Below are 24,220 nucleotides of genomic sequence, written 5' to 3' on the forward strand. Positions count from 1 at the left end.
TCGCTTTCCATGGTTTCAGTTACCTGCGGTCAACTTCAGTCCAAAAACATTAAATGGAAAATTTCGGAAAAAAACAATTCATAAGCTTTAAATTGCTTGCTGTTCTGAGCAGTGTGATGAAATCTCGCGCTGGCCTCCTCATCCTGCCTGAGAAGTGAATCACCCCTCTGTCCAGCGGATCCATGCTGTATACACCACCCACCCGTTAGTCACTTAGTAGGCGTCTCGGTTATCAGACTGTCTTGGTATTGCAGTGCTTGTGTTAAGTCACCCTTATTAACTTAGTAATGGCCCCAAGCGCAAGATCAGTGGTGCTGGCGATTCGGATATGCCAGAGAGAAGCTTTAAGGTGCTTCCTTTAAGTGAAAAGGTACAAGTTCTCAACTAAATAAGGACAGCTGGGGTAGCAGTACTCATATCAGACAAAATAGACTTTAAAACAAAAACTGTAAAACGAGACAAAGAAGGACATTACATAATGATCAAGGGAACAATCCAACAAGAGGATATAACACTTGTAAATATCTACGCACCCAATGTAGGTGCACCTAAATATATAAAGCAATTATTAACAGACATAAAAACAGAAATAGACAGTAACACAATAATAGTAGGGGACTTTAACACTCCACTTACACCAACGGATAGATCATCCAAACAGAAGATCAATAAGGAAACATTGGCCTTAAACGACACACTAGAACAGATGGACCTAGTAGATATATACAGAGCATTCCATCCAAAAACCGAAGAATACACGTTCTTTTCAAATGCACATGGAACGTTCTCCAGGATTGATCACATATTAGGCCACAAAACAAGTCTCCATAAATTTAAGAAGATTGAAATAATACCAAGCATCTTTTCTGACCACAACGGTATGAAACTAGAAATCAACTATAGGAAGAAAATCAGAAAAGCCACAAATACATGGAGATTAAACAAAATGCTACTGAACAACGACTGGGTTAATGAAGAAATCAAAGAAGAAATCAAAAAATACCTGGAGACAAATGAAAATGAAAATACGACATGCCAGAATTTATGGGATACAGCAAAAGCGGTTCTAAGAGGGAAGTTTATAGCAATACAGGCCTATCTCAACAAACAAGAAAAATCTCAAATAAACAATCTAACAATGCACCTAAAGGAACTGGAAAAAGAAGAACAAACAAAGCCCAAAATCAGTAGAAGAAGGGAAATAATAAAAATCAGAGCAGAAATAAATGAAATAGAGACCAAAAAACAATAGAAAAAATTAATAAAACCAAGAGCTGGTTCTTTGAAAAGATCAACAAAATAGACAAACCTTTAGCTAGACTCACCAAGAAAAAGAGAGAAGGCACAAATAAGTAAAATCAGAAATGAAAGAGGAGAGGTTACAACAGACACCTCAGAAATACAAAAGATTATAAGAGAATACTATGAAAAACTATATGCCAACCAATTCGACAATCTGGAAGAAATGGATAAATTCTTAGAATCATACAACCTTCCAAAACTGGATCAAGAAGAAGTAGAGAATTTGAATAGACCAATCACCAGTAAGGAGATCGAATCAGTAATCAAAAACCTCCCCAAAAATAAAAGTCCAGGACCAGACGGCTTCCCTGGTGAATTCTACCAAACATTCAAAGAAGACTTAATACCTATCCTTCTCAAACTCTTCCAAAAAATTGAGGAGGGGGGGAAGCTCCCTAACTCGTTCTACGAAGGCAACATTACCCTGATACCAAAACCAGACAAGGACAACACAAAAAAAGAAAACTACAGGCCAATATCACTGATGAACATCGATGCGAAAATCCTCAACAAAATACTAGCAAATCGCATACAACAATACGTTAAAAAGATTATACACCATGATCAAGTGGGATTTATTCCAGGTATGCAGGGATGGTTTAACATTCGCAAATCAATCAACGTAATACACCACATTAATAAAATGAAGAACAAAAATCACATGATCATCTCAATAGATGCAGAGAAAGCATTTGACAAGATCCAGCATCCATTTATGATAAAAACTCTGAATAAAATGGGTATAGAAGGAAAGTACCTCAACATAATAAAGACCATATATGAGAAACCCACAGCTAATATCATCCTCAATGGTGAAAAACTGAAAGCTATCCCTCTAAGAACAGGAACCAGACAAGGATGCCCACTGTCACCACTCCTATTTAACATAGTATTGGAAGTCCTAGCCAGAGCAATCAGGCAAGAGAAAGAAATAAAAGGGATCCAAATTGGAAAGGAAGAAGTGAAACTGTCACTATTTGCAGATGACATGATTTTATATATAGAAAACCCTAAAGAATCCACCAGAAAACTTTTAGAAGTAATAAACGAATATGGTAAAGTTGCAGGATACAAAATCAACATACAAAAATCAGTTGCATTTCTGTACACTAACAACGAAGTAGCAGAAAGAGAAATTAAGAATACCATCCCATTTACAATTGCAACAAAAAGAATAAAATACCTAGGAATAAACTTAACCAAAGAGGTGAAAGATCTGTACACGAAAACTATAAAACATTTCTGAAAGAAATTGAAGACGACACAAAGAAATGGAAAGATATTCCGTGCTCTTGGATTGGAAGAATTAACATAGTTAAGATGTCCATACTTCCTAAAGCCATCTATAGATTCAATGCAATCCCTATCAAAGTTCCAACAACATTTTTCACAGAAATAGAACAAAGAATCCTAAAATTGATATGGAACAACAAAAGACCCGAATAGCTAAAGGAATCCTGAGAAAAAAGAACAAAGCTGGAGGTGTCACACTCCCTGATTTCAAAATATACTACAAAGCTATAGTAACCAAAACAGCATGGTACTGGCACAAAAACAGACACACAGATCAATGGAATAGAATCGAAAGCCCAGAAATAAACCCACACATCTATGGACAGCTAATCTTTGACAAAGGAGCCAAGAACATACAATGGGGAAAAGAAAGTCTCTTCAACAAATGGTGTTGGGAAAACTGGATAGCCATATGCAAAAAAATGAAAGTAGACTCTTACCTTACACCATACACAAAAATTAACTCCAAATGGATTAAAGACTTGAATGTAAGACCTGAAACTGTGAAAGTTCTAGAAGAAAACATAGGCAGTACGCTCTTCGACATCAGTCTTAGCAACATCTTTTCAAACACCACATCTGACCGGGCAAGAGAAACAATAGAAAAAATAAACAAATGGGACTACATCAAACTAAAAAGCTTCTGCACAGCAAAGGAAACCATCAACAAAACGAAAAGACAACCTAACAATTGGGAGAAGATATTTGCAAACCATACATCTGATAAGGGCTTAATCTCCAAAATATATAAAGAACTCATGCATCTCAACAACAAAAACTACCAACCCAATTAAAAATGGGCAAAAGACCTGAACAGACATTTCTCCAAAGAAGATATACAGATGGCCAACAGACACATGAAAAGATGTTCAAAATCACTAACTATCAGGGAAATGCAAATCAAAACTACAATGAGATATCACCTCACGCCCGTCAGAATGGCTATAATTAACAAGACAGGAAACAACATGTGTTGGAGAGGTTGTGGAGAGAAGGGAACTCTCATACACTGCTGGTGGGAGTGCAAACTGGTGCAGCCACTATGGAAAACAGTATGGAGATTCCTCAAAAAATCAACGATAGAACTACCATATGATCCAGCTATTCCACTGTTGGGTATTTATCCAAAGAACTTGAAAACACCAATTTGCAAAGGTACATGCACCCCTGTGTTCATTGCAGCCTTATTCACGATAGCCAAGACTTGGAAGCAACCTAAGTGCCCATCAAGGGACGAATGGATAAAAAGCTGTGGTATATATACACAATGGAATACTACTCAGCCATAAGAAACGATGAAATCCAGCCATTTGTGACAACATGGATGGACATTGAGGGCATGATGCAAAGTGAAATAAGTCAGAGGGAGAAGGTCAAATACCGTATGATTTCCTTCATTAAGTAGTAGATAATAACAACAATAAACAAACACATAGGGACAGAGATTGGATTGGTGGTTACCAGAGGGGAAGGGGGGAGGGAGGAGGGTGAAAGGGATAATTGGGTACATGTGTGTGGTGATGGGTTGTAATTAGTATTTTGGTGGTGAACATGATGTAGTCTATGCAGAAATAGAAGTACAATGATGTACACCTGAAATTTTTACAATGTTATAAACCAATGTTACTGCAATAAACAAAAAATTTAAAAAAAAAAAAAAAATGATATGCTGAGGCTGCTAAGATCTACGGCACCTTTTATTAGATACCTCGTGATATCATTCTATTTTATTACTAGTTATTGTCGTTACTTTCTTACCGTGCCTAATTTATAAATTAAACTTGATCACAGGTCTGTATATATAGGAAAAAACATAGTATATATAGGGTTCAGTACTATTCGAGGTCTCAGGCGTCCCCTGGGGTCTTGGATCATGTCCCCTGCAGATAAGGGGGCGTGACTGTACCAGGGAAGAGAGATCACAGGACAGCCCCGCTGGGACACAGAGGACCAAACTGAGCCCACCTCTACCACGCCCAGCCGATCATGGTTTCTCTTCTGTTAACTTCAGCGGAATATCCCTCAAATGACAAAGACGGGATTCTTCATGCTCTGGCCCGAGGGGGTCTCACAGAGAATTTGATTTGCATCAAAATGTGAAAATAATCAATGGCTTTTTTTTTTAAAGAATCCGAGTTTTGTTTAAAACCATTTACTAGGGGAAATGAGAGCCTAACCAAAGGAGGCCAAAAGGCAGCACCGTCATATAACCCATGAGGCAGTGTGGGCTCAGGTTGAAGAATACAGTAATGGCCCATCGTCTGGGAACACGTCCAACATATGTCAGCGCCGTGCTGGATGCACCACATGCGTCACCTCCCTTAGTTACAGCAGCCCTGAGAGGGGAGTTATCACCTGACAGACCAGGAAACCGAGGCTCAGAGAGGTTAGTCACCCAGTTAAGTCACCAAGTCAAGTCACCGAGTCAGGAGTAAACCCTGGCCCATCTGCTGAGGCCAAGATGCTGCTCTGTAAATCGGGACCCTGGACAGCTGCCTCCAGTCACAGGAAAGCAAACAGCCCGAGATCAAGTCATTATAACAAAGGATCGTTGTCCCTACTCATGAAGTACACATTTCTCACCTCACTTAAGACATATAAATACATTTGCGATTGGTTTCCTAAATGCTCAGATCCAGTCTTTAATGGATATAGGGGTTAATTCTTCTTTAATTCCAGGAATGCTGTGGCTTGACCCCTGTAGGGCATGGGGCCATGGCCTTCTCCCTTTTACACTCGGACCCAAAATGAAAGCAAACATGGGAAGGGGGTGGCGAGACCTGAAATTTAAACATCCCGCAAAGTAACAGGAACAGTCCTCTGCATGCCTAAGCTCCCCTCCCCGGCACTAGGAAGCGTTGTCAATACCGTGGCACAGCTGTCCTTGCCTGTCACCTGCAGATGCAGACTCTTAATTCAGTCCCCCTAGAACTGGGGCATGTAGACTTCTAATAGCCAATTAGGATTTGAAACTGTTTTGTTTAAACTGTTAAAATAATAAATGACGGGCTAAGGGAGACTTGGTACAAACTTCAGAAAGGAGACACTGCCTAGTGCAAAAGGGTAAATTTTACAACTAGACTGGCTTCACACAGAGAAAAAAGGTCTGCAGCATAATCACAAGATGTCGTCACAGTCACAGGTGACAATGGTACCACCATCCCCTGCGGACAAGACAGGCCGACGGGCCCTTGAGCAGCTGCTGTTCCCACCCCCTTAGCACACAGTGAATTCATGTCTGTTTGCCCTTCTACCCTGCTGCCCGGAACCTCTGGCCCAGCTCCAACCCATGGGGCAGGTGAACAGGATGCAGAGTCAACCTTGCTGGTCTGCAGGAAGGCAGCTCCTGAAGGGCACAGCTGTCACGAGTTGTATAAGAGACAGCACATGTGGAAGCCCATGCGTGCGCACTAGCATGCATGCATGCACGCATGCACGCACGCACGCACGCACACACACCCCTTCAGGCTTCTGGTTCACACTTATGCTTCCCAAGCTTTTATTCTGTAACCATAAAATTGGAAAACAGCAGAGCCCATGAGTGACTCCAAGAATGTCTTCTTGCAAAGAGGAATCTGTTTCCCAGTAGGAAGCACACCTAGATTTTCCATTCTAAAAGCCTGGTGAGCTTTACCAAAAATTATCAAAATGGCAAAGAGCCTGATTTGTACTATTCAAGGACTATAACTGAAAACAGGAATTACTACTGCTGGATTGAACGGCCTGTCACCAGTAAATTATGAATTCTATCTTCACATGAGTTAGTTACTTTTCAGTAGGCCCAGAAGTGCCAAAATGCTTTCCCACATTTTTACATGAGAGGAGATGATTAAGTCTTTAAAACTGCTGGACTTCAGTAATCTTTTATAATGCATCTCCTTAAGGTAAGCTGCAATTTATTTCTAGCAGGAGTTTTAGAAATCCACATTCTAAGGCAACTTAAAAAAAAAACTCATGATTGAATATGACAAAGCCAGCACAGGTCGACATGGACTCGAACAACCCCTGGGGAACAAGGGGCTCCAGCTGGTTCTCTGCCGGCCCCATTCTTGGAGTTAAAGGGGTCCCTCAGTTTCCTAGAAGGATGCCACTTACTGGCGGCGTCTGTGGCAACAAAGGTACAACATTTTGCCACCCTGCAGCTTATGCAGAGCTTCCAATAGGCTGTCGGACAAAGAAACAGTGCACAGAGAAAGAATGACCCTTTGAAGGAAAATAAAACGGCAGGTTTGCTTTGATCTTCTTTATTTTACCACCTTTTGTTAAGGGGGTATAAGAAAAACAGTGAATACTATCCAGATGTGATGCGCCATCAACCAAGAAGTGCTGGGTCCCTGCAGTGCCTTTCAGAACATTCTAGAAACCTCTGCTGCATGGGGAACACCTCTCAGCACCAGCACAGTCCATCTCCCCGTGTCGGCTCCACCATCAACAAATTTGAAACCCCGAGGGTTCGTTTATCCAAACCTGAGGTGTGGATACTAACTAAACTTTCTTTAAAACCCCTTCCTAAACATTAGGTATCACTAAGTTGCAAATATTACAAAACTTCACATTAAACTGTAACCCAGTAACATGTCAGAAGGCCTGTTCATTATTCTCACTGATAATACTTTATTAATGTACATTACATGAACTTCTGAACTCCTTGACAAAAGCTAAAATGCGCACAGAAGGTCCTCTCCTCTAACAGTGACACCCTGTTTTTTTTGAATTTTACAGATTCAAAACGAGGCAAAGAAATCGATCGCTGGGTTCAACAGAAGAATCAGAAAGACATCCAGGACTGTGTTTCTACAAGCAACCTAATTTATCATTGGTCTGTGAGCAGACACATGTTTAGATTTATTTTTGAGCCGCACTATTAGAAAGATAAGAAAACCAAGGAACTGTGGTCCTTGTCTTGCTGTCGGAGTGGTAGGATCATGTCACGGACGCACGATGAAGTGCTCTGGGGGTTGGCACTGGACAGGAGGCAGCAGCCGAATCACAATGTTCTCCAGCCACAGGCAAGGGGAGCCCCTGGGGGTGGTGACCACGAGACATGCCATCAGATGGGCCAGCCCGCAGCTGGTGGAGGGTGGGTTGGAATGGAGAAGAAACAAGACTTGAGAAGGAAAAACCAGCTACATAACAACTGTCCAGGTGGAGAAGAGAGATCTCAAGTGATGGCCATGGGGACAGAGGTGGACAGGAACATGACAAGCACTCCTGTTTATAACAGGCGCCCCCGGGCAGAGTAGGGGACTCACTCAGGGGGGCGAGCATGGACACCAGTTCCCGCAACAGTCCACGTGACCGCTGCAGAAGTGAGCAGTGGGAAGGGAAGGTGGGTAGTGTTTTTATGAAAGGCTTATACAAGAACAAGGCTTTATATCTGCAGATAAAACAACACCGAGAGATGGCTGGAATCAGATCCAAAATGATCTCAGCAGATCAAAATAATGGGCTATAGCTGAAAAGATAAATTTAGTAGCAATAAATATGAACATCTCCTTATATAAGTACAACTGCCCGGTACAAAATGAAGAGCTGCGCAGGCTTCAGCAGACACAGGAAGGAGGGGCGTGGGCAGTGAGCGCACCACACGTCATCGTGGGGACACGGCACATCCTAACAGTATCAGGAGCAGCATCAGCAGATGCCCAGCGTGCTGAGCGAGGGACAAGCCTTCTCTATTTCTGGTCCTCAGGTCACAGGGTCTGAGCTCAGTATTTCAGATGCGATGATAAATTACAACCCTTCTGGGCCGGCCCCGTGGCTTGGCGGTTAAGTGCGCGCGCTCCGCTGCTGGCGGCCCGGGTTCGGATCCCGGGCGCGCACCGACGCACCGCTTCTCAGGCCATGCTGAGGCCGCGTCCCACATACAGCAACTGGAAGGATGTGCAGCTATGACGTACAACTATCTGCTGGGGCTTTGGGGGGAAAATAAATAAAATCTTAAAAAAAAAAAAAAATTACAACCCTTCAGAAGAGAACAACCTAGGACTTAGTACAAAGAACCTGAGCCATAACAGGAGGATCATTTGAAGGAAGGGACATTTTCTCTGGAGAAGATAAGAATCTGGAGGAATAAAATAACTGAATTAAAGGATAACGTATGGAAGGATTTCTACTTTTAGTGTAGTTCTGGAAGAGAGACTTAGGACGTAGCGAGCTGTGCCTTCCACGCCCGAGGACAGCCGTGCACAAACACCGGCCTGGGGTGATGCAAAACTCCCAGAGGAGAGTGAGGCAGAGACGAGAGCGAGAGCGAGAGCGAGAGCGAGCGAGAGAGAGCGAGAGAGAGCGAGAGAGAGAGAGAGAGAGAGAGAGAGAGAGAGAGAGAGAGAGAGAGAGAGAGAGAGAGAGAGAGAGAGAGAGAGAGACTCACGCAGCCGCTCCCTGACGCGTACTCTGCACTCACACCTCACACGGCTCGTTACACCGGCGGGCGGCGGCTCTGAGCTGTGTTGTTTTACTCACTCGACTGATGCCCCCCAGAGGCTTAGGCTTAAAGCTAAATAATGGACACAATGGAAGCTTCACTTGGCCCTGGTTAGAGGAGGACCACACTTGCAGCTGGCGGACTTCCTTCCCCCTCTCTGCTTCCTGCAACTTAATGAAAACCTACGATGTGAAAAACTCGTAGGGAGGAGAAAGACAACAAGATATCCGGGTCCCCCTCAAGGACAGAGTTTACTATCACGGGTCACTATGGCGACGGGACGGGAGAGAAGAGAGCTCAAGGTTTGTGAGCGGAAAGAACACTGAGAAGAGCAGACCAGCTCAGCTCACTACCTCACGGGCGCATTAAGGAGTGGGCAGCTGTTTCCTGCCCTACAGCATTAGGGCTGGACAGGTCAGAACAAGCCTTTCAGAATGCACTGAGACTTGCCCCCAATCCCATCCTTGGCTACTTTGCTGCTCTTCCCAATTCCTTCTCCTAAAACTCCTTGAAATTAAAACCAACATCAATTAAGATTTTTTTTTTTCAGTTTAGGAAAGTTTAATACCCTCTGTTTCACCTTAAAAATTAGATTAAATTAAAATTTTATCTCTTAAAAAATAATCACAACATTTTGCATAATTCTGGGGGGAAAACCCTTGATTTTCAATGTATCAGTCAGGGTTCTCCAAAAATACTATTGGTTCTGCTTCTTTGGAGAAAAATATAGAAGTTATATACATATATAAAGTGATTTATTTTAAGGGATAATGGCTGCTGCGATTGTGGAGGTTGGACACTCCAAGATCTGCAGGGCAGGCCAGCAGGCTGGACACTCAGGCAGGACTTCTGTGTTACAGCCTTGAGGCAAAATTCCTTCTTCTCTGGGAAACCTTCGCTTTTGCCCTTAAGGCCTTCAAGTGATTGGATCACGCCCCTCTACAATCAGGGTAATCTTCAAGTCAACTGACTGTAAACATTAATCACACATGCAAAATACCTTCTCAGCCACATCTAGACTAGTGTTTGACCAAACAGCTGGGCACTGTAGCCCAGCCAGGTTGACACAAAATTACCATCATGGTCAGTGACCCAGAGAGATTAAGACACCCCACTCCACACTGAAATCAACATGGCAAATGAAAGCACGCCATTCAAAAGTCAGAGGTCCACGTCATAATCTTCACTGAATAGGGTGGATACTATCTACTCAAATCATTTCCCAACATTGCAATGCTCTATTAAAATAGTATTCATAAACTGAGGTCACGACATCTCAGAGTCGACCTTTTAAATCCCCCTTTATTTTCAGTGTTGATCTCTCGTTGAGAATCCAGTACAGGTCAGCTTCAAAGCATTCTCAAATAAATCCTTTATATTGTAAGAACTAAGCAGTCTGGTTGTCCCAACATTAAATGGTTTAGCAAGTACAGATAGGAAGATTAAAAAAAATCCTCCCTGTTGTCATGAAGTAACCCCACTGCCTCAATTAGAAGAAACTAAAGGGCCGGCCCTGCGGCTTGGTGGTTGGGTGCGCGCGCTCCGCTGCTGGCGGCCCGGGGTTTGGGTCCCAGCCGCGCACCGACGCACCGCTTCTCCAGCCACGCTGAGGCCGCGCCCCACATACAGCAACTAGAAGGATGTGCAGCAATGACATACAGCTATCTACTGGGGCTTTGGGGGGAAGAAATAAATAAATAAAAATTAAAAAAAAAAAAAGAAGAAACTAAAATATGTAGCTATATGGATGTGGGTGGTGGTAGAATGAGACATGTTTTTCACGAGAAGATAAAGTATGTACGAAAGGTTTGAGGTACTAAACCTCATATAGCTTATACGGTGTGGCATAGTTCTGAAATCAACCTAGAGGAAGGATGTGCCTAACAGAAATGCCAGATTATTTAATCACGGTGGGCCAGTTTGAGGTTTGGCCATTTTCATGCTGCTAAGGCCCACAATGAAAAAAATTAGCACATTCACTGCAACCGTCAGTACCAACCAGAACACCCGAGCCTTAAGCTAAATTATACACATAAGAGAGACACATACTTAGGACTCAACAGCGAGCCCAGGAGCTTTTAAAATGTACAACTGCCAAGCAAAAAAGATTCCCAACGCATCAACCATCGCTTAAAAAAAAAGGCATGAAGCATTAATCGCCAGGAAGTAGATACTACTAGGCACCCAGTACGTTTTTTGATAAATACATCATCTTTCAGTCTTGCCTGACTAGGGCCATCGAGACTTTAGGGGACTCTACAGAAAGAAGTAACATCTCAGAAGAATGAACAGGTTGATGAGCACACTTGGGGTGCCCCAAACCTCATCTCTAAAATCCTTCCACCTCGCACAGCCATGTTTCCAGCCCATGCCTTAAACTCATGTGAATTTTAGATCAGCACTGAATTGTTTTGGATTATATGGATTGTATATGGATTATAATGACAAAGGAGGCTTTTGGCAAACTTCCTAAAAATGGACCATTTTGCCTTTTATCATAAGGCAAAGGTACTAAAATCTTTGAGGTGTTAAAAAAAAAAAAAAAAAAGCAGGGGGGTTGCTCCTGACACATACATGCAATACTGCCGTGAAGGAATCAGAACCATAAGAAAAATCTCCCCTCCCTCTGCCGTTTCTCGCTGGGTTCCTTTTCCACACAGACATGGAGGAAGAGCCCTGCCCCAAACCCCTAGGACAAGATGCACCACATCCCTTTAGAGCCCAGAGCCAGGCTTGATCCAGCTCCCTGGAAAAGGATCTTGTTCTCACTCCGTGCCCAACAAAGAGGGAGGTTTATATAACCAAACGCTGTCTGTTTTGAAAATAATTGCAACATTTCAAACTGTTCATGAACGCGTTCCCGGACAGCTAGCTGCATCTGTAACAGAAGACAGTGCGCTCTGTGAAGCCAAGTCCCAGCACACCTCACCACCGGCTCGCCCGCCCCGTGCTCCACATGCTGAGTCCCACTGCTGCGCAGCCGCCGGGTGTGGGATAGCCCTGTGCTCCCCCCTCCCAACAGCCTGCGCTCCTCCTCTCCCACACCTTCCTGCGGACTTACACTCTATCTCCGGCGCCTGCAGGAGCCCTCTGAAGCCTCACAGTGACACGTGGCTCTAACCGCGGACACGGCTGAGACTGTGCGGCACAAGCTGGTTTACGATTGGGGCCATTTCTCCTCCACGCCGTCTGCAGCGGGTGGCAGAGGTTGGCCTGATCCATTTGTAAATGAATGGAACGACATTCTGGAAGCTGACTACTTTAGGGACAGCTGGACCACCGAGGACTGACTCTGAAACGCCACACCAGCATCCTCCCGTGAGGTTTCATGGATTACAAGATGATGCGGTTTTTCTATTCAAAGCCATTGACCATCCCACAGGTCTCCTAGACTAAAACTAGCTCCATCCCCATTTCTCAATTTATTTTAATGCTTTCTTTCTACTGGAGAGCCATCTCTTCTATTTCTATTCTAGTTCCTAATACTCTGCCTGGGACGTACGCAAAGTCACCTTCCAAGCATATGGATGCATCTTTTTATGTTCACAGGGATGGTAGGAGAGAGGAAGCCACTGCTGCAAAAGAAATTTCTGGGCTTATTCCTGAGTTAAGTGTATTAGTATATGATAATACTATTTTTAATAATAATTTTTTTACTGAAGAACGATATAAATTTTAATATTTTGAGTGGTTTAAGCCATATTTGTTTAATCAATTACCACAGCGTCTACTGTTCACATAAAGACAATCTGAGGGCATGACTCAGGACCCATCTGAGGAAGTGACATATTTTAAGATTAAGTTATTACATTTTTAAAAAGATATATAAAAATCTAAACTACAAGTTGAACAAGATCCTATTTCCCTGGGGAGAAACGTCTCTGTCTCTCTCCTCACACACACACCACAAACACAGGCCAGGCCTTGTAACTGAGCCTCTGCAATTTAAGAAAGTCTCTTCTACAATCTGTGACGTTAACAAACAAGAAAGATGGCTTACCGATGTTTTCTATTTCATGTTCGTTCTTTGTTTGGAGCAACCCGAACTGCCTGCTTCTCATGAAAGCTATAGAATCTGTAAATGCTCCTCTGTTCTCCTTGTAAAGAAACATCTTCAATGAAGTGACAATGACTTGTCCAAAGTCAAAACAGGTCTGGGAAGTGCATCTTTGTGGTCTAAGCAGAGTGGAAGTCCATCTTTACGATTTAGTCAAGTGTAGTAATTCTACAGCAATACTATTTTAGGAAAGAACTTAAAATTTAGATGAAACAAAAGTCAGGCAAGTCGGGCTGGCGCGGGTGTCTGGCGTGATCACCACACAGCCTAGGCATCTCCCGGGCAGCATGCAGCGACCTCCCGGGGAACATGGCGAGACACCTGGCAGGTGAAAAGCACCCATCTCGGGTAGATGACGCCGCCTACACCTGCGCTGAGCCGACAGCTCTGCAATCACACGGCTGCAATTAGGTCTCAACCTGCATTACATTCTGATCCCTCATCATGGAGACTTTACAATTGATAAAAATGTACTGAAGGGAAAATTTAGCATGCCAGGTAAGTCCGAGTTTTCAAGGTGATGTGGTCCCAATCCTCAGCAACCAGGACACAATGACGACAACACTTGGTGCTTACACGGTGCAGGCACTGTGCCAGCACTTCATGTGTGTGGACTCACTAATCCCCACCACAACCCTACGACGGGATTACCACGACCCTGTGTTACAAAGGAGGAAACCAAGGAGGACGACGGTCAGACGACCTGCCCAAGATCCCCCAGGTAGTGAGTGGTACAGCTGGGGGTGGAACCCCGGCAGCCAGACTCGCAAGTCCTGGCACAAAGGAATAGGTTAGCCTTATCCCTCAAGAATCGGGTGGTCAATTTTGAGCCCAAGACCATATGGCTTCACAGGTGCTCAGTTTCAGTATAATCCTGAGGAGAAATAATCAAAGATCCTTCTCCTCCTGAGGGACCAGCCCCACTCAATCCCCCCCTGCATCTGGGTCCTGGATTTCACGGCTCTGCAGAGCCGGCTGCAAGGAGCAGAACAGAAGAGAGATCAGTTCTGCCAAAGGTAAGGCCCAGTGACAAAGCTTCCAATCACAACTGATGGCCCCCCAGACCTCACAGCCACAGGAGCCTGACACTCGAGCCAGAGGGATCACTCTGAGGTGATGCTCAAAGCCAGAAATTGAATAACACCACTGAGGAAAAACGCAGAGATTACCAGACTGAGCCTGAGGTAGAGCAACATCTAGTGAGGAGAAAGAAGAGAGCAGAGGGAGAGAGAGATTAGCCTCAAGTATTAGTGTCAGCCGGAGGGCCAAGCATGGAGAGGTCATGCTGTGCCAAGTATTCATAGACAGAAGAAACACAGGAGGGGCTGCCAAGCCAGGGAGCTGGTAACTAGGGTTCCTGGTCACCAGGAAAATCTCTGGGAAAAGTATATGACTTGCTACAAAAAAAACTTCATTATCTACCCTAAATTCACCTTTCGTTGCTTGGAGGGAGAGGAAGGCAGCGTGGCAGCTGAGCGAAGCAGACGGAAAGAAAGCTGGTTACTGCAACATTCACACGTCCAAGTGCACAAATACACACCTGAATCCATGTGTGCAGATACTTGGCTATTCAAGTGTACTCATATTCACCTCTCTATTTCCTTCAAGAAACTACCGGCCAAAATATCAGAAGCATAAACTCACTGCATTGAAGGCACCAGCTTTATGCTTTTCCACGTGGTTTCCATAAGATACACTTGACACCCCCAACCTAAACCTACTAAGAAGGCCGAATGCAGAAGCACTAACTAGGAAACGGGTCTAAACCACTAGTTCTCAGCCTTGATTGCACGTTGGAACCACCCGGGAGTTTAAAAAACACAGCCACCTGGCTCCCTCCCCGAGGGAGTGTCAGGTAATCGCCTAGGGTGTGGCCTGGGCATCGAGAGACATTTCAAAGGGCCCAGGTGATGTGAACTCACTGCCAGGACTGAGAACCAATGACGCTCCAGCACATGAACTCAATAATCATTCCGACAACATAACCTTCTGCCCAAGGAGTGAGCTGTATTTAGATGAACCCACCAGGGCTGTGGTCAGGGTGTCGTCGTCCTAATTTAGAGCATCCACCATTAATAGAAACCAATTCAGCTGGCATGCAGGAGGCAGGCAACCAGGTCCTGTCGGGTGTGTCTGCCCATTAAAGAGTCAGGTCAGGAGCTTCTGAGAACCAGAAGCCAGGATTAAAATCTTGAGAAGCAGCCAAGTGTTTCTGCTACAGCCAATTATTATGCACGTTACTGCCACCCAAACAGGCTTTGTGCTGGGGGCTGGGAGCACTAAAAGGAAGGGTACTTCCTAGAATTTCACCTTAGAATTTAAACTTTTCCTAGAATATAGCTTCTTTTCTACTTTCAACAGTGTCAGGAATACAAGTTTTATATGTGGGAGGTTATGCCATAGGAAAGGATGGTTCTCTTTACCAGAAAGCCAGCTCCAAAAAGGCAGCTTTCGTAGCATGAAAAAAAAGTCACAGAAGAAATTTTAAGACACCCCAAATCTCAATACTCTAAATTTAAATATACATGACTTTATAACACTTGCAAAGTCCAGTTCACATACACCAAAAGCATTTCTCTTGGCTTCCTTTCTGCTTAGTTCTGCGTCTCTCCATCCATCTGTGTTATCTGGTGAGGTGGGTCAATTCGCAGAATTTTTTCACAATTCTTTCCTTCACAACTATTTCTGTAGGAGCTTCAAGGACGGGGAACTGTTGAATGCAGTGAATTCTTGCTGCCAAAAATATATTACTCTTCAACTCAAAATTCAAAGTAGCAACTAAAAAAAGAAAATCTTACAGATTCTTCCTCAATTGGCTATTTCTCAAATACAGATAGAGTAGAATAGTATTTAATGAACAAAGAAAAACCACCCAATGCCATTTACATTTGTGAACTATAATTCAGAGCATTTCAAGAGCTGAGATATTAAAGAGGCAGAAAGCACTGACCCGCTGAAGAGCTAGACAAACTTTAAAACTGGATTTTCTAGGAAATAAGCCTAAATCCCGTATACATTAGCATACAGAACCTCAGACCACACTCAGGGATCAGACATCCAATGACATTATCAAGACTCTCACAAAGCACTGTAAGTACTCTTCAGTACCTGAGAACCAATACTGAGCCTTTGGTTTGACAATATATATTGTGCCAACAGGAATTAATAATCAGGACCATAGAACAAGCTATATGACCAATATTTCCAGCTTTCTAACTGAAAAAACATGTTACTTTCCAATTCTGGAAAGCCGTCTCCCAAGGGACTGGAAGGCAGACATTAAGGGGGACGAGAATTTGGGTTGACCTGAGCTGTGCAGTATGATGGCACATCCGTCCAAGTCAATTTCAGAACCAGGCTCCACACGACATAAACACCATGGAAAAAAAGAACAAAGAAGCCGATGATGTTACAGCCAAATAAAAATGCCATTACACCCGGGCTCTGGGAGCAACACTTCCTTCACAGGTTTTCCTGACTCAGGGGAGCACTGTTTAGCATCCAGAAGGGTATTCTTTTACTTTGAGGAGATTCCATAGCTTTACTCAAAGAACTTGGTGGAATAGCTAAAAATTCAAAACAAAACAAAAGTGAACAACATCAAGTATTGTCAAGGATGTGGAGCAACTAGAACTCACATACACTGCTTGTAGGAATGCAAACTTGTACAGCCACTCGGGAACACAGTTTGGCAGTTTCTTATAAACAAACATACACTTACATATGAGCCAGCAATCCCACTCCTAGGTATTGCCCTTAGATAAATAAGAAAAATCTGTATGTAAATGTTTACAGCAGCAGCATTCACAATTGCCAAAACCTGGAAATTTCCCAGTGCTCCTCAAGGGGAGGATGGATTAACAATCTGTGGTACTTCCTTACAATGGCCAACTACTCAATATGTAACTACTGACACACACAATATCACATTTGAATCTCAAATGCGTTATGCTTAGTGAAAAAACTCAGACTCAAAAGGTTACATGGTATATGATTCCACTTTTATGACATTCTGAAAACACAAAACTAGAAGGATGGAGAACAGATCAGTGGCTGCCAGGGATGAAGGGTAGGAGGAGAGCCTGACTACACAGGGGCAGCTGGAGGGAATTCTTTAGGCTGAGGGAACTCTTCTGGATCACAATTACTGTGGTGGTTACATGACTAGACATTCGACAAAATTTAATGAATTGTACACCCAAAAATCCAGTAAATTTTTTGCATGCAAATTAAACAGTAAATTTTAAAAAGAGAGAAAAATCCCTCTGCCCCATTCATGGATTTGAAAGTTTTTCCTTTCACCAGCAGACTTCACGGAGGGTCTTTTAAACTGGCGACCTCTACTCTCCCACTGCTCATCTATTAATCACTCAGTCTGGCACCTCCCCAACCCACAGCGGAAATCCCTCTTCTGGGGACGGCCAGTGACGACCTGGTCACCACACCAACGGCTTTTTTCCTCTTCGGTCTCTGAATCCTTCACCTCTTTGTCCCTCTCCTTGGCGAGTGTGGTACTGATTGGTTATGCTTTTCCTATCTTTCCGGCTTCTCTGCTGGCTCTTCCTCCTCCCGTGCTTCTGTCTCTCACTTTTCAGTTTCTCTTTCTAGGCTCTCCTCACTCTCCTGGCTTCAGTCTTTATTCCCTTGCAGAACAAATCTCAGAGTCCCGAACTCTATCGTTCTCCTTCATTCCCATGTCTCTCTTCTACCTCAAATCACCATGTTTAAAACAGATTTTTCTATTTCTCCCACCAAAACCAGGTCCTCCTCATGAATATTTTCATGCCACTCATAAGCCAAACCTGGAGTATAATCTTACATGCCACCTGTTTATCTGCCATTAATCCTTTGACATATGCCTCTGTAGAATCTTGAATTAATCGGTCTCTTCTCATTTCCAACGCCTGCCTAGATTTCTGCAGGAACCTCAAAGTCAGTCTGGATGTTGCTGAACTCCTCCTCCTTAACTCCATCCTCTAGTCTACACTCCTACTTCAAAGTGAGGACCAGCTGGGTAGATCTCCAGAGACATGGCTGACCTGTCTGGCTACGCAGATGTTGCTCATTTACCCTTCCCAGAGCAGCAACAGGCAATGGAAGAGAATGACTTCCCGGGTAAAGGGCTATGCGTGCATTAAAGGCACAGCTGAGCTCTTCTGCTGGACCTTGTAATCAAGCTTTCAAGATTCATGTGCACAGAGTACCTAATTCATCATGCTTTAGTCAAGGTACGTTACTCCCAAGAATCAGCAACAGTTCCCCACTGCCCACAGAATAATGTACCAACCTCTTGGCTTGACCTTCAACCACTCCACAATTTGGCCTCAATACACCATCATTCCTAATCGATCTTCTAGGACTCTTTCCTGTTGAGCCTCACATGAGTCAACATGACCAAAATTTGGCTCTTTCCATACCTGCACCATTATTTTTAGCACCTTTATTTTTTTTCTCTTTCCTCCATCCAACTTTATATATCATTTACCTATTTTTTAAAGTTTAAATTAATTACTCTACCTAGTATGTCCTCCCTGATGAACAACTGCAGCCAGAAGTAATTCTTCACCAAACTCTTCATGCCTGGCAATGATCTGTTTGTGGGTTTTATTTTCCTTGCTAAATCCAAGGATCATGTCTTTGTCAACATTCCAGCCACCATAATGTTTAATATACAGAAGGTACATATTTCTTGGTCAAATTATTCTAAGCCTCAATATTTTCAATTCTTGCATCAATATAATGAGACAAGTTTTTAAAAAAATAACTCCTTTCAAATGATTATTTTTCACACATCAGGAGGCAAAGATATTAGAATCTTTTTAGAGAACATGCCCATGTAAGTTAGTGTTTCACACACATGCCTAACTAATGATATCAGATGAACGCACGCTCCTGAGCAATCACCTGGTCTAATAATAATACTTGCCTCCTACTCAGCAAGATGTAAAGCTAAGACCTGCCACAGGACAATGGGAAACAGCTATCTAGCCACCTGAATGAAGCATTAGAGCTTTAGGACCTGAGTTTCAAAAGGGACAACTTCAATCCCGAATTGTAGTGTCTGAGCCCCTGTCTTACCATTTTTATTTGCAGATATTTGTAGACCCTCAGAGCTGAGTGAGACCGTAAAGATCATTTTTCAATTTGGAAAAACACAGTGAAGGGTCATGACCAAGACCACAAAGAAAGTCCGTGTGCTCTCACCGCACGGCCTGCTAAGGAGAGAAAAAGCCCAGTTCCAGGCTCTAAGTCATCTCCCCCCAAAGAATATCAACAGAATTCACAGATTACAGGTATTATTTCCTGTGCACGAAAGTGTTCTCTCATGAATTAGTCAAAAGCAGCTTTAAATTTGGTCTGTATTCAGCAGACTTTTTTAAAAAAAGTTATCAGCTGGGAAATCAGCTGTGCACACACACTTTCCACAGCTCTTGAGCAGGAGCATAAAACACACGACTCCTGGCGAAGGCGGTTTTGTGAATATCAGTCTGCGAGACTACTCAAAGTAACAGCCTGAAAAAGGACTGGATGTCCTCTGGTGGTGAAATGAAAACTTGTTTCCAAGTCAATTATTTTTTTCATTTCTTGCTTACCTTTGGCTATTGAAAAATATATCGACAGAAAAATTCACCCTCAAGAAAAATAAAAAATTTCACCACAAGGAGTGTGATTTGATTACCTTTGAGCAGATAAGTATGTGCTGACAGAAACAGGGTTTTTAAACGTCTGATTTACGTAGTACCTTTCAATAGTCTTAACAAGCGTCTCATTTTACAGGTGGTATACCACCAGTTTTCAACCCATCTTTGGTACACATACATATGTAAATAATTATGAACATATTACAGGTGTTATTTTTATAATCACCTGAGATTCTAATCTCGATTGCCCTAAAATGAGACCACAGTCTTTACACAGGAACACAAAAACCTCTTAAGAGTGGACTCTACCTCATAATAAGCAGATTTAACAAGGGGATAAAGTGAATCCCTCAACAAATGTTGCCATTTGAGGTGGCGACTGTCACCTCTTGATGGTAATAAGGGAAGTCCCCAACTCCTCCGGAAAAAACCACCTCTATACAAACCTGTGATTATTAACAAAATAATGCCTTGCAGCATTTGGATGAGTATAACGTGAAATACATCCATAAGAATAAAGTACTACATTGAAGTCCCATATTCAGACATAGGTAACATGTCTTAAATATACGGAAAACCTCTTAAGTTGTTAAAATTCAAGCAATTCTCAGCTGTTCACTCAAAATACTGCTACCTAGATTTAAAAATATATATTTTCACGTTTCTTCGATCTTTGGCACCTGTTCACATAGGTGCTTCTGAAAACCAAAGAGCTGGAAAAAGAGGAAAAAGATGCGGGCCAGAAATAAGTTTTAGTTAAATTACAAAGTACAATTATTCAAAACACTATATATAAAATTTGTCCCTTGGAAACTGAAGTTTCTGGGCAAAGGTGTGAAGGAATTGTTTTCTGTAAAGAAAACGGCAACCAATTAAAATTCCCCTCTTCATAAAAGAAAATACTTCACTGACAGCCAAATGGGTGATTTGCATATTAATCATGACCAGCTCCTTAGTTAACAGGCTTAGGCACCAGCTATGCTAGTTTGTAGTTCTCTTACATCTGAACAAGTTCATGTGCATATTCTAGGAAGCATTTACTTTTCTGTGCCTGAAGTAGTGTATTAACTCACTGGAACAGTTTTGTTTCAGAAGCTGCTACTCTGTGGGGATTAGACACCAACCATTTACATTCACAATGAGGATGCTACCCTGGCTTTGGGGAGCCCAGTTCCCACATCCAGCCAACAAGTTCCCTAAAGCAATTACGAAGGCATCTCCTGGTAGCCACCCATTCCCCACCCCAAACCAAAATAATGATTTACCAATCTCGCAAACACATTGAGACAAAATAAACCATGTAAGGAAGTACCATGACTTCAAAGTAAACAAGTTCAAGACACCTTGTCAGAACGAACCTCAGGTATTTTGCTGGAGAGATTAATCACTAGACTTTAGGTCCCAAACTCTTAGTAGCAGAGCAGATAGTAATTTGCAAAGACTGTTACAGCTCTTCTGCATCTTTCACATTAAAATAAGTATATCATCTAAATCAAGAGTTCCTTTTGGGGGGGATTCATACATTTAGGAAACAATTGTTTCCGATTGTGCGTGTATGTAAGTAGAAAACACACGTAATTGGGGAGCCTGCAATTTGAATTCTTTTTAAAAGAACCGCCTCAGCGCCCCCATCCCAAGTGTAGGAAGGTCCCAGAAACAGTTTACTGGCCAAGAACAGAAGTCAAGAAGAGGGGACTAGGAGAGGGGGCGGATCTGCAAGACAGTCTCAAGAAAACCTGTCACGAGGGGCACAATCGTCTTCATACACGATGGGGGAGAAACTTGCTGCTTGTCTTGGAGACGCGCTTCCCTGTTCCCGAGTGTAGACGGGGGGAGACCGCCTGGGCCGACGTCCCCCGCGGGCGGCGCACCGACTGAAAACACGACCCCGCGAGCCGCGAGCCGCACGCAGGCGGCCCTCCGTCCCCGGGGCCGGGCTCCCCGCGGGCTCCCCGCGCCCCCCTCCCCGGGCGACCGGGGCGACCGGGCCGGCGGGGGCGCGCACCGATGGCCTGCGTCGCCCTGGCCGCGGACTCCCGGGCTGGTTGCTGGGCTTGGGGACACGACCCGCCCGCACAAGCGGACTGGACGCAGCCGGCAGGTGGAGCGAGCGGCCAGCGCGTCTCCATTTCCTCCTCCCGCCCGGGCCGGCGGGTCTCCACCTGCCGGGGAGAGGCCAGGTGGGGCGGCGCGCGGCACTGGGGCCGGGCTCCGGACTGGGGCCGGGGACACGGGGTAACCGGGGGCACTGGGACCGGGCGGAGGGAGGACGGAGGGCGCTCCGGGCCGGCCGATCCGGGCCGCGGCCGGGCTGGGGGAGGGGGCGGGGAATCGGACAGCGGGCGCCCGCCGCCCCCCCAGCCCGCCCGCCGCCCCCGCCCGCCCCCACCGGCGCCCGGGGACCCCGGCGACCCCGCCGCGCGGTCACCTGTCTCGCTGTGCCCCGCGCCGTCGCCGCCAGCTCCCAGCTCCGCCATGGTGCTCGATGACGCGGCCGCTCCGCCCTCGCGCTCCGCTCCGCTCCCGCCGCGGCCCGCGCCAGACAGGTGAGCGGGGGGCGGGCCAGCGGGGCGGGGCCAGCGGGAGGGGCGGGGCGAGCGCTGAGGGGGCGGGGCGAGTGGGGGAGGGGGCGGGATGAGCTCCGGGAGCGCGGGGAGGGGCGGGGCGAGCGTGGGGGGCGTGGCGAGCGAGGCTTGGCGGGGCCAGTGCGGGAGGCGGGGCGAGCGGGGCGGGATCGGGGCGAGTGCGGCGAGGGGCGTGGCGGGCGCGGCGAGGGGGCGGGGCGAGCGGGAGGGGGCGTGGCGAGCGCGAGGCGCGCAGGGCCGGGCGCGCCGCCTCGCGGGCAGGTGCGGCGTGGGAGGGACGCGGGCCTCTGCACGTGGGCCCGGAGCTCCGGCCGCCGCTCTCGGCTCCCCGAGGTCTGGGGGGCGGCCACGCCTGGGGCTGGGGACGCTAGGTCTTCGCACTCGGAAGCGCCCGCAGTCTGGGGCGCGCCAGGCCGGGGCGCACGGTGGCCGCCGGCCGAGGAGCGTGATGCCCCGCGGAGGCCCAGCACGGCCGGAGTCCACGCGGGCTCGTCCTCTGCGTTCCGGGACGCCGTGGCCGGACCCCTGTCGTGTCCCCCGGCCTTCGCACCTGGTGAGCCCGAGCACAGGCAGGGAAACCGGTGCCCAGCGACGGGCCTTTCCTATTCCCGGCCCGTTGTCACCGCCCTGTGCCTTCGGGCTCGTTCGGGAAGAAGGCATAGGCAACAGTTTTTTACAGGAACAGATAATTGGCTGAAGAGAAACCAATTTCTGCTCCAACAGGCGGATACACGATAAGCCACAAAGCAGCCCCGTAAATGAGACAGGGAACAGGCCGGGGCGGCCGTCTCGGGTCCGCAGAGGCGCCCCGCGGGGGTCCGGCCAATGTGACCCGCGGCCCCCAGGGCGTGAGCCTCGGACCCGAGCAGAGCCCCGGACGTTGGGGGTCCGGCACAGCGTCGGGGCTCGCCGCCCCCGCAGGAAAATCCCCCCCAGCGCAGCCCAGCCCAGGAGGGGCCGCGTCATCTGGCGCGCTGGTGACTGTCACTGGGCAGAGGTTGTGACTAAGGGGCTGGCTCTGGGTCTGTAGTGACGGACTTTCCCTTAGCGCCTTTTCTACTGGGTTAGGCAAACTGGTCATTGACCAATGTAATCCTCCTAAATCACCTTCACATCACTCTTGTCAGACTTCTAATCAGTGAAAATCGAGCAAGGTGGGCAGAGGAGGTTTAGACCTCAGCCTGGGCCTCCAAGAAGATAGTTTCTACTACATTTAAGTCTCTGGAGTTGAAGACACTGTCCTGTGGACATCAGAAAGACTCTTAGCTGGATTTAGAGAGGTGAACTCCCTGGAAGAACCTTGGAAAAGGGTGGTGATTTGTTTTCACACCTTCTGATTTACTCCTTATGTGAGAACAGCAATGTGACCCCCCTCCCCCTAAAAAGCAGTCAAGCCTTATTGGTGTTTGTATTTATTTGTGTGTGTTATGTTTATTTGGGGGTGGGTTTTTTTTGGTGTCTGCTTATCCCTCCTCCCATTCTTTTGCTAATTTGTGTTTCTGTCCGTCACAAGTTACACAAAAACAAGTGCAATAAGACACACTTAAATCCTGCACTGAGGTCCTGTACAGACTATGCCTTCCACCCTTACCTTGGAGTCTGTGTAACAGGGTGGGCGTGAATTGCAGGAGTGGACGGTATCTGTTAATGTCACACACCATCATGGTATACTGGACTTGGAACATGGAAGCCATCTGTCTTGAGCTCCCAGGTCCATCTCAAAATCTCTCCAAATGGCCATGGTTCCCCTTTCCAGGCAAGGAGCTGGACTTCCTGATGCCGTCCACTCCTCCTGCCTCTTGTGAAGCCTCATCCCTCTCTCCCTCTGCTCCCCAAATGCCGGATGGGATCTACCCCAACAAGTACGGTCGGGACTCTCTAATTCAGATATTTCTTCCCTTCACTTCCCACCCTC

The 24,220-nt window shown here is 45.7% G+C and overlaps 1 protein-coding gene across 4 annotated transcripts in view; it reads right to left on the minus strand.

The window, feature by feature from the left end:
• Positions 1–22,251, minus strand: part of MAP7 (microtubule associated protein 7) — a 172,459-nt gene extending 150,208 nt beyond the window's left edge. For all 4 annotated transcript variants that reach the window (XM_087444164.1, XM_087444163.1, XM_087444165.1 and 1 more), the window contains exon 1: positions 22,149–22,251. In XM_087444164.1, the coding sequence (XP_087300290.1) occupies positions 22,149–22,197 (49 nt within the window). In that variant the 5' untranslated portion in view covers positions 22,198–22,251. The remainder of the gene's footprint in view (positions 1–22,148) is intronic.
• Positions 22,252–24,220: the final 1,969 nt, after the last annotated feature.

Source organism: Ceratotherium simum, chromosome 19 (genome assembly GCF_057802395.1).
Source record: "Ceratotherium simum simum isolate JZ-2026a chromosome 19, ASM5780239v1, whole genome shotgun sequence".
Taxonomy (NCBI): Eukaryota; Metazoa; Chordata; class Mammalia; order Perissodactyla; family Rhinocerotidae; genus Ceratotherium; species Ceratotherium simum.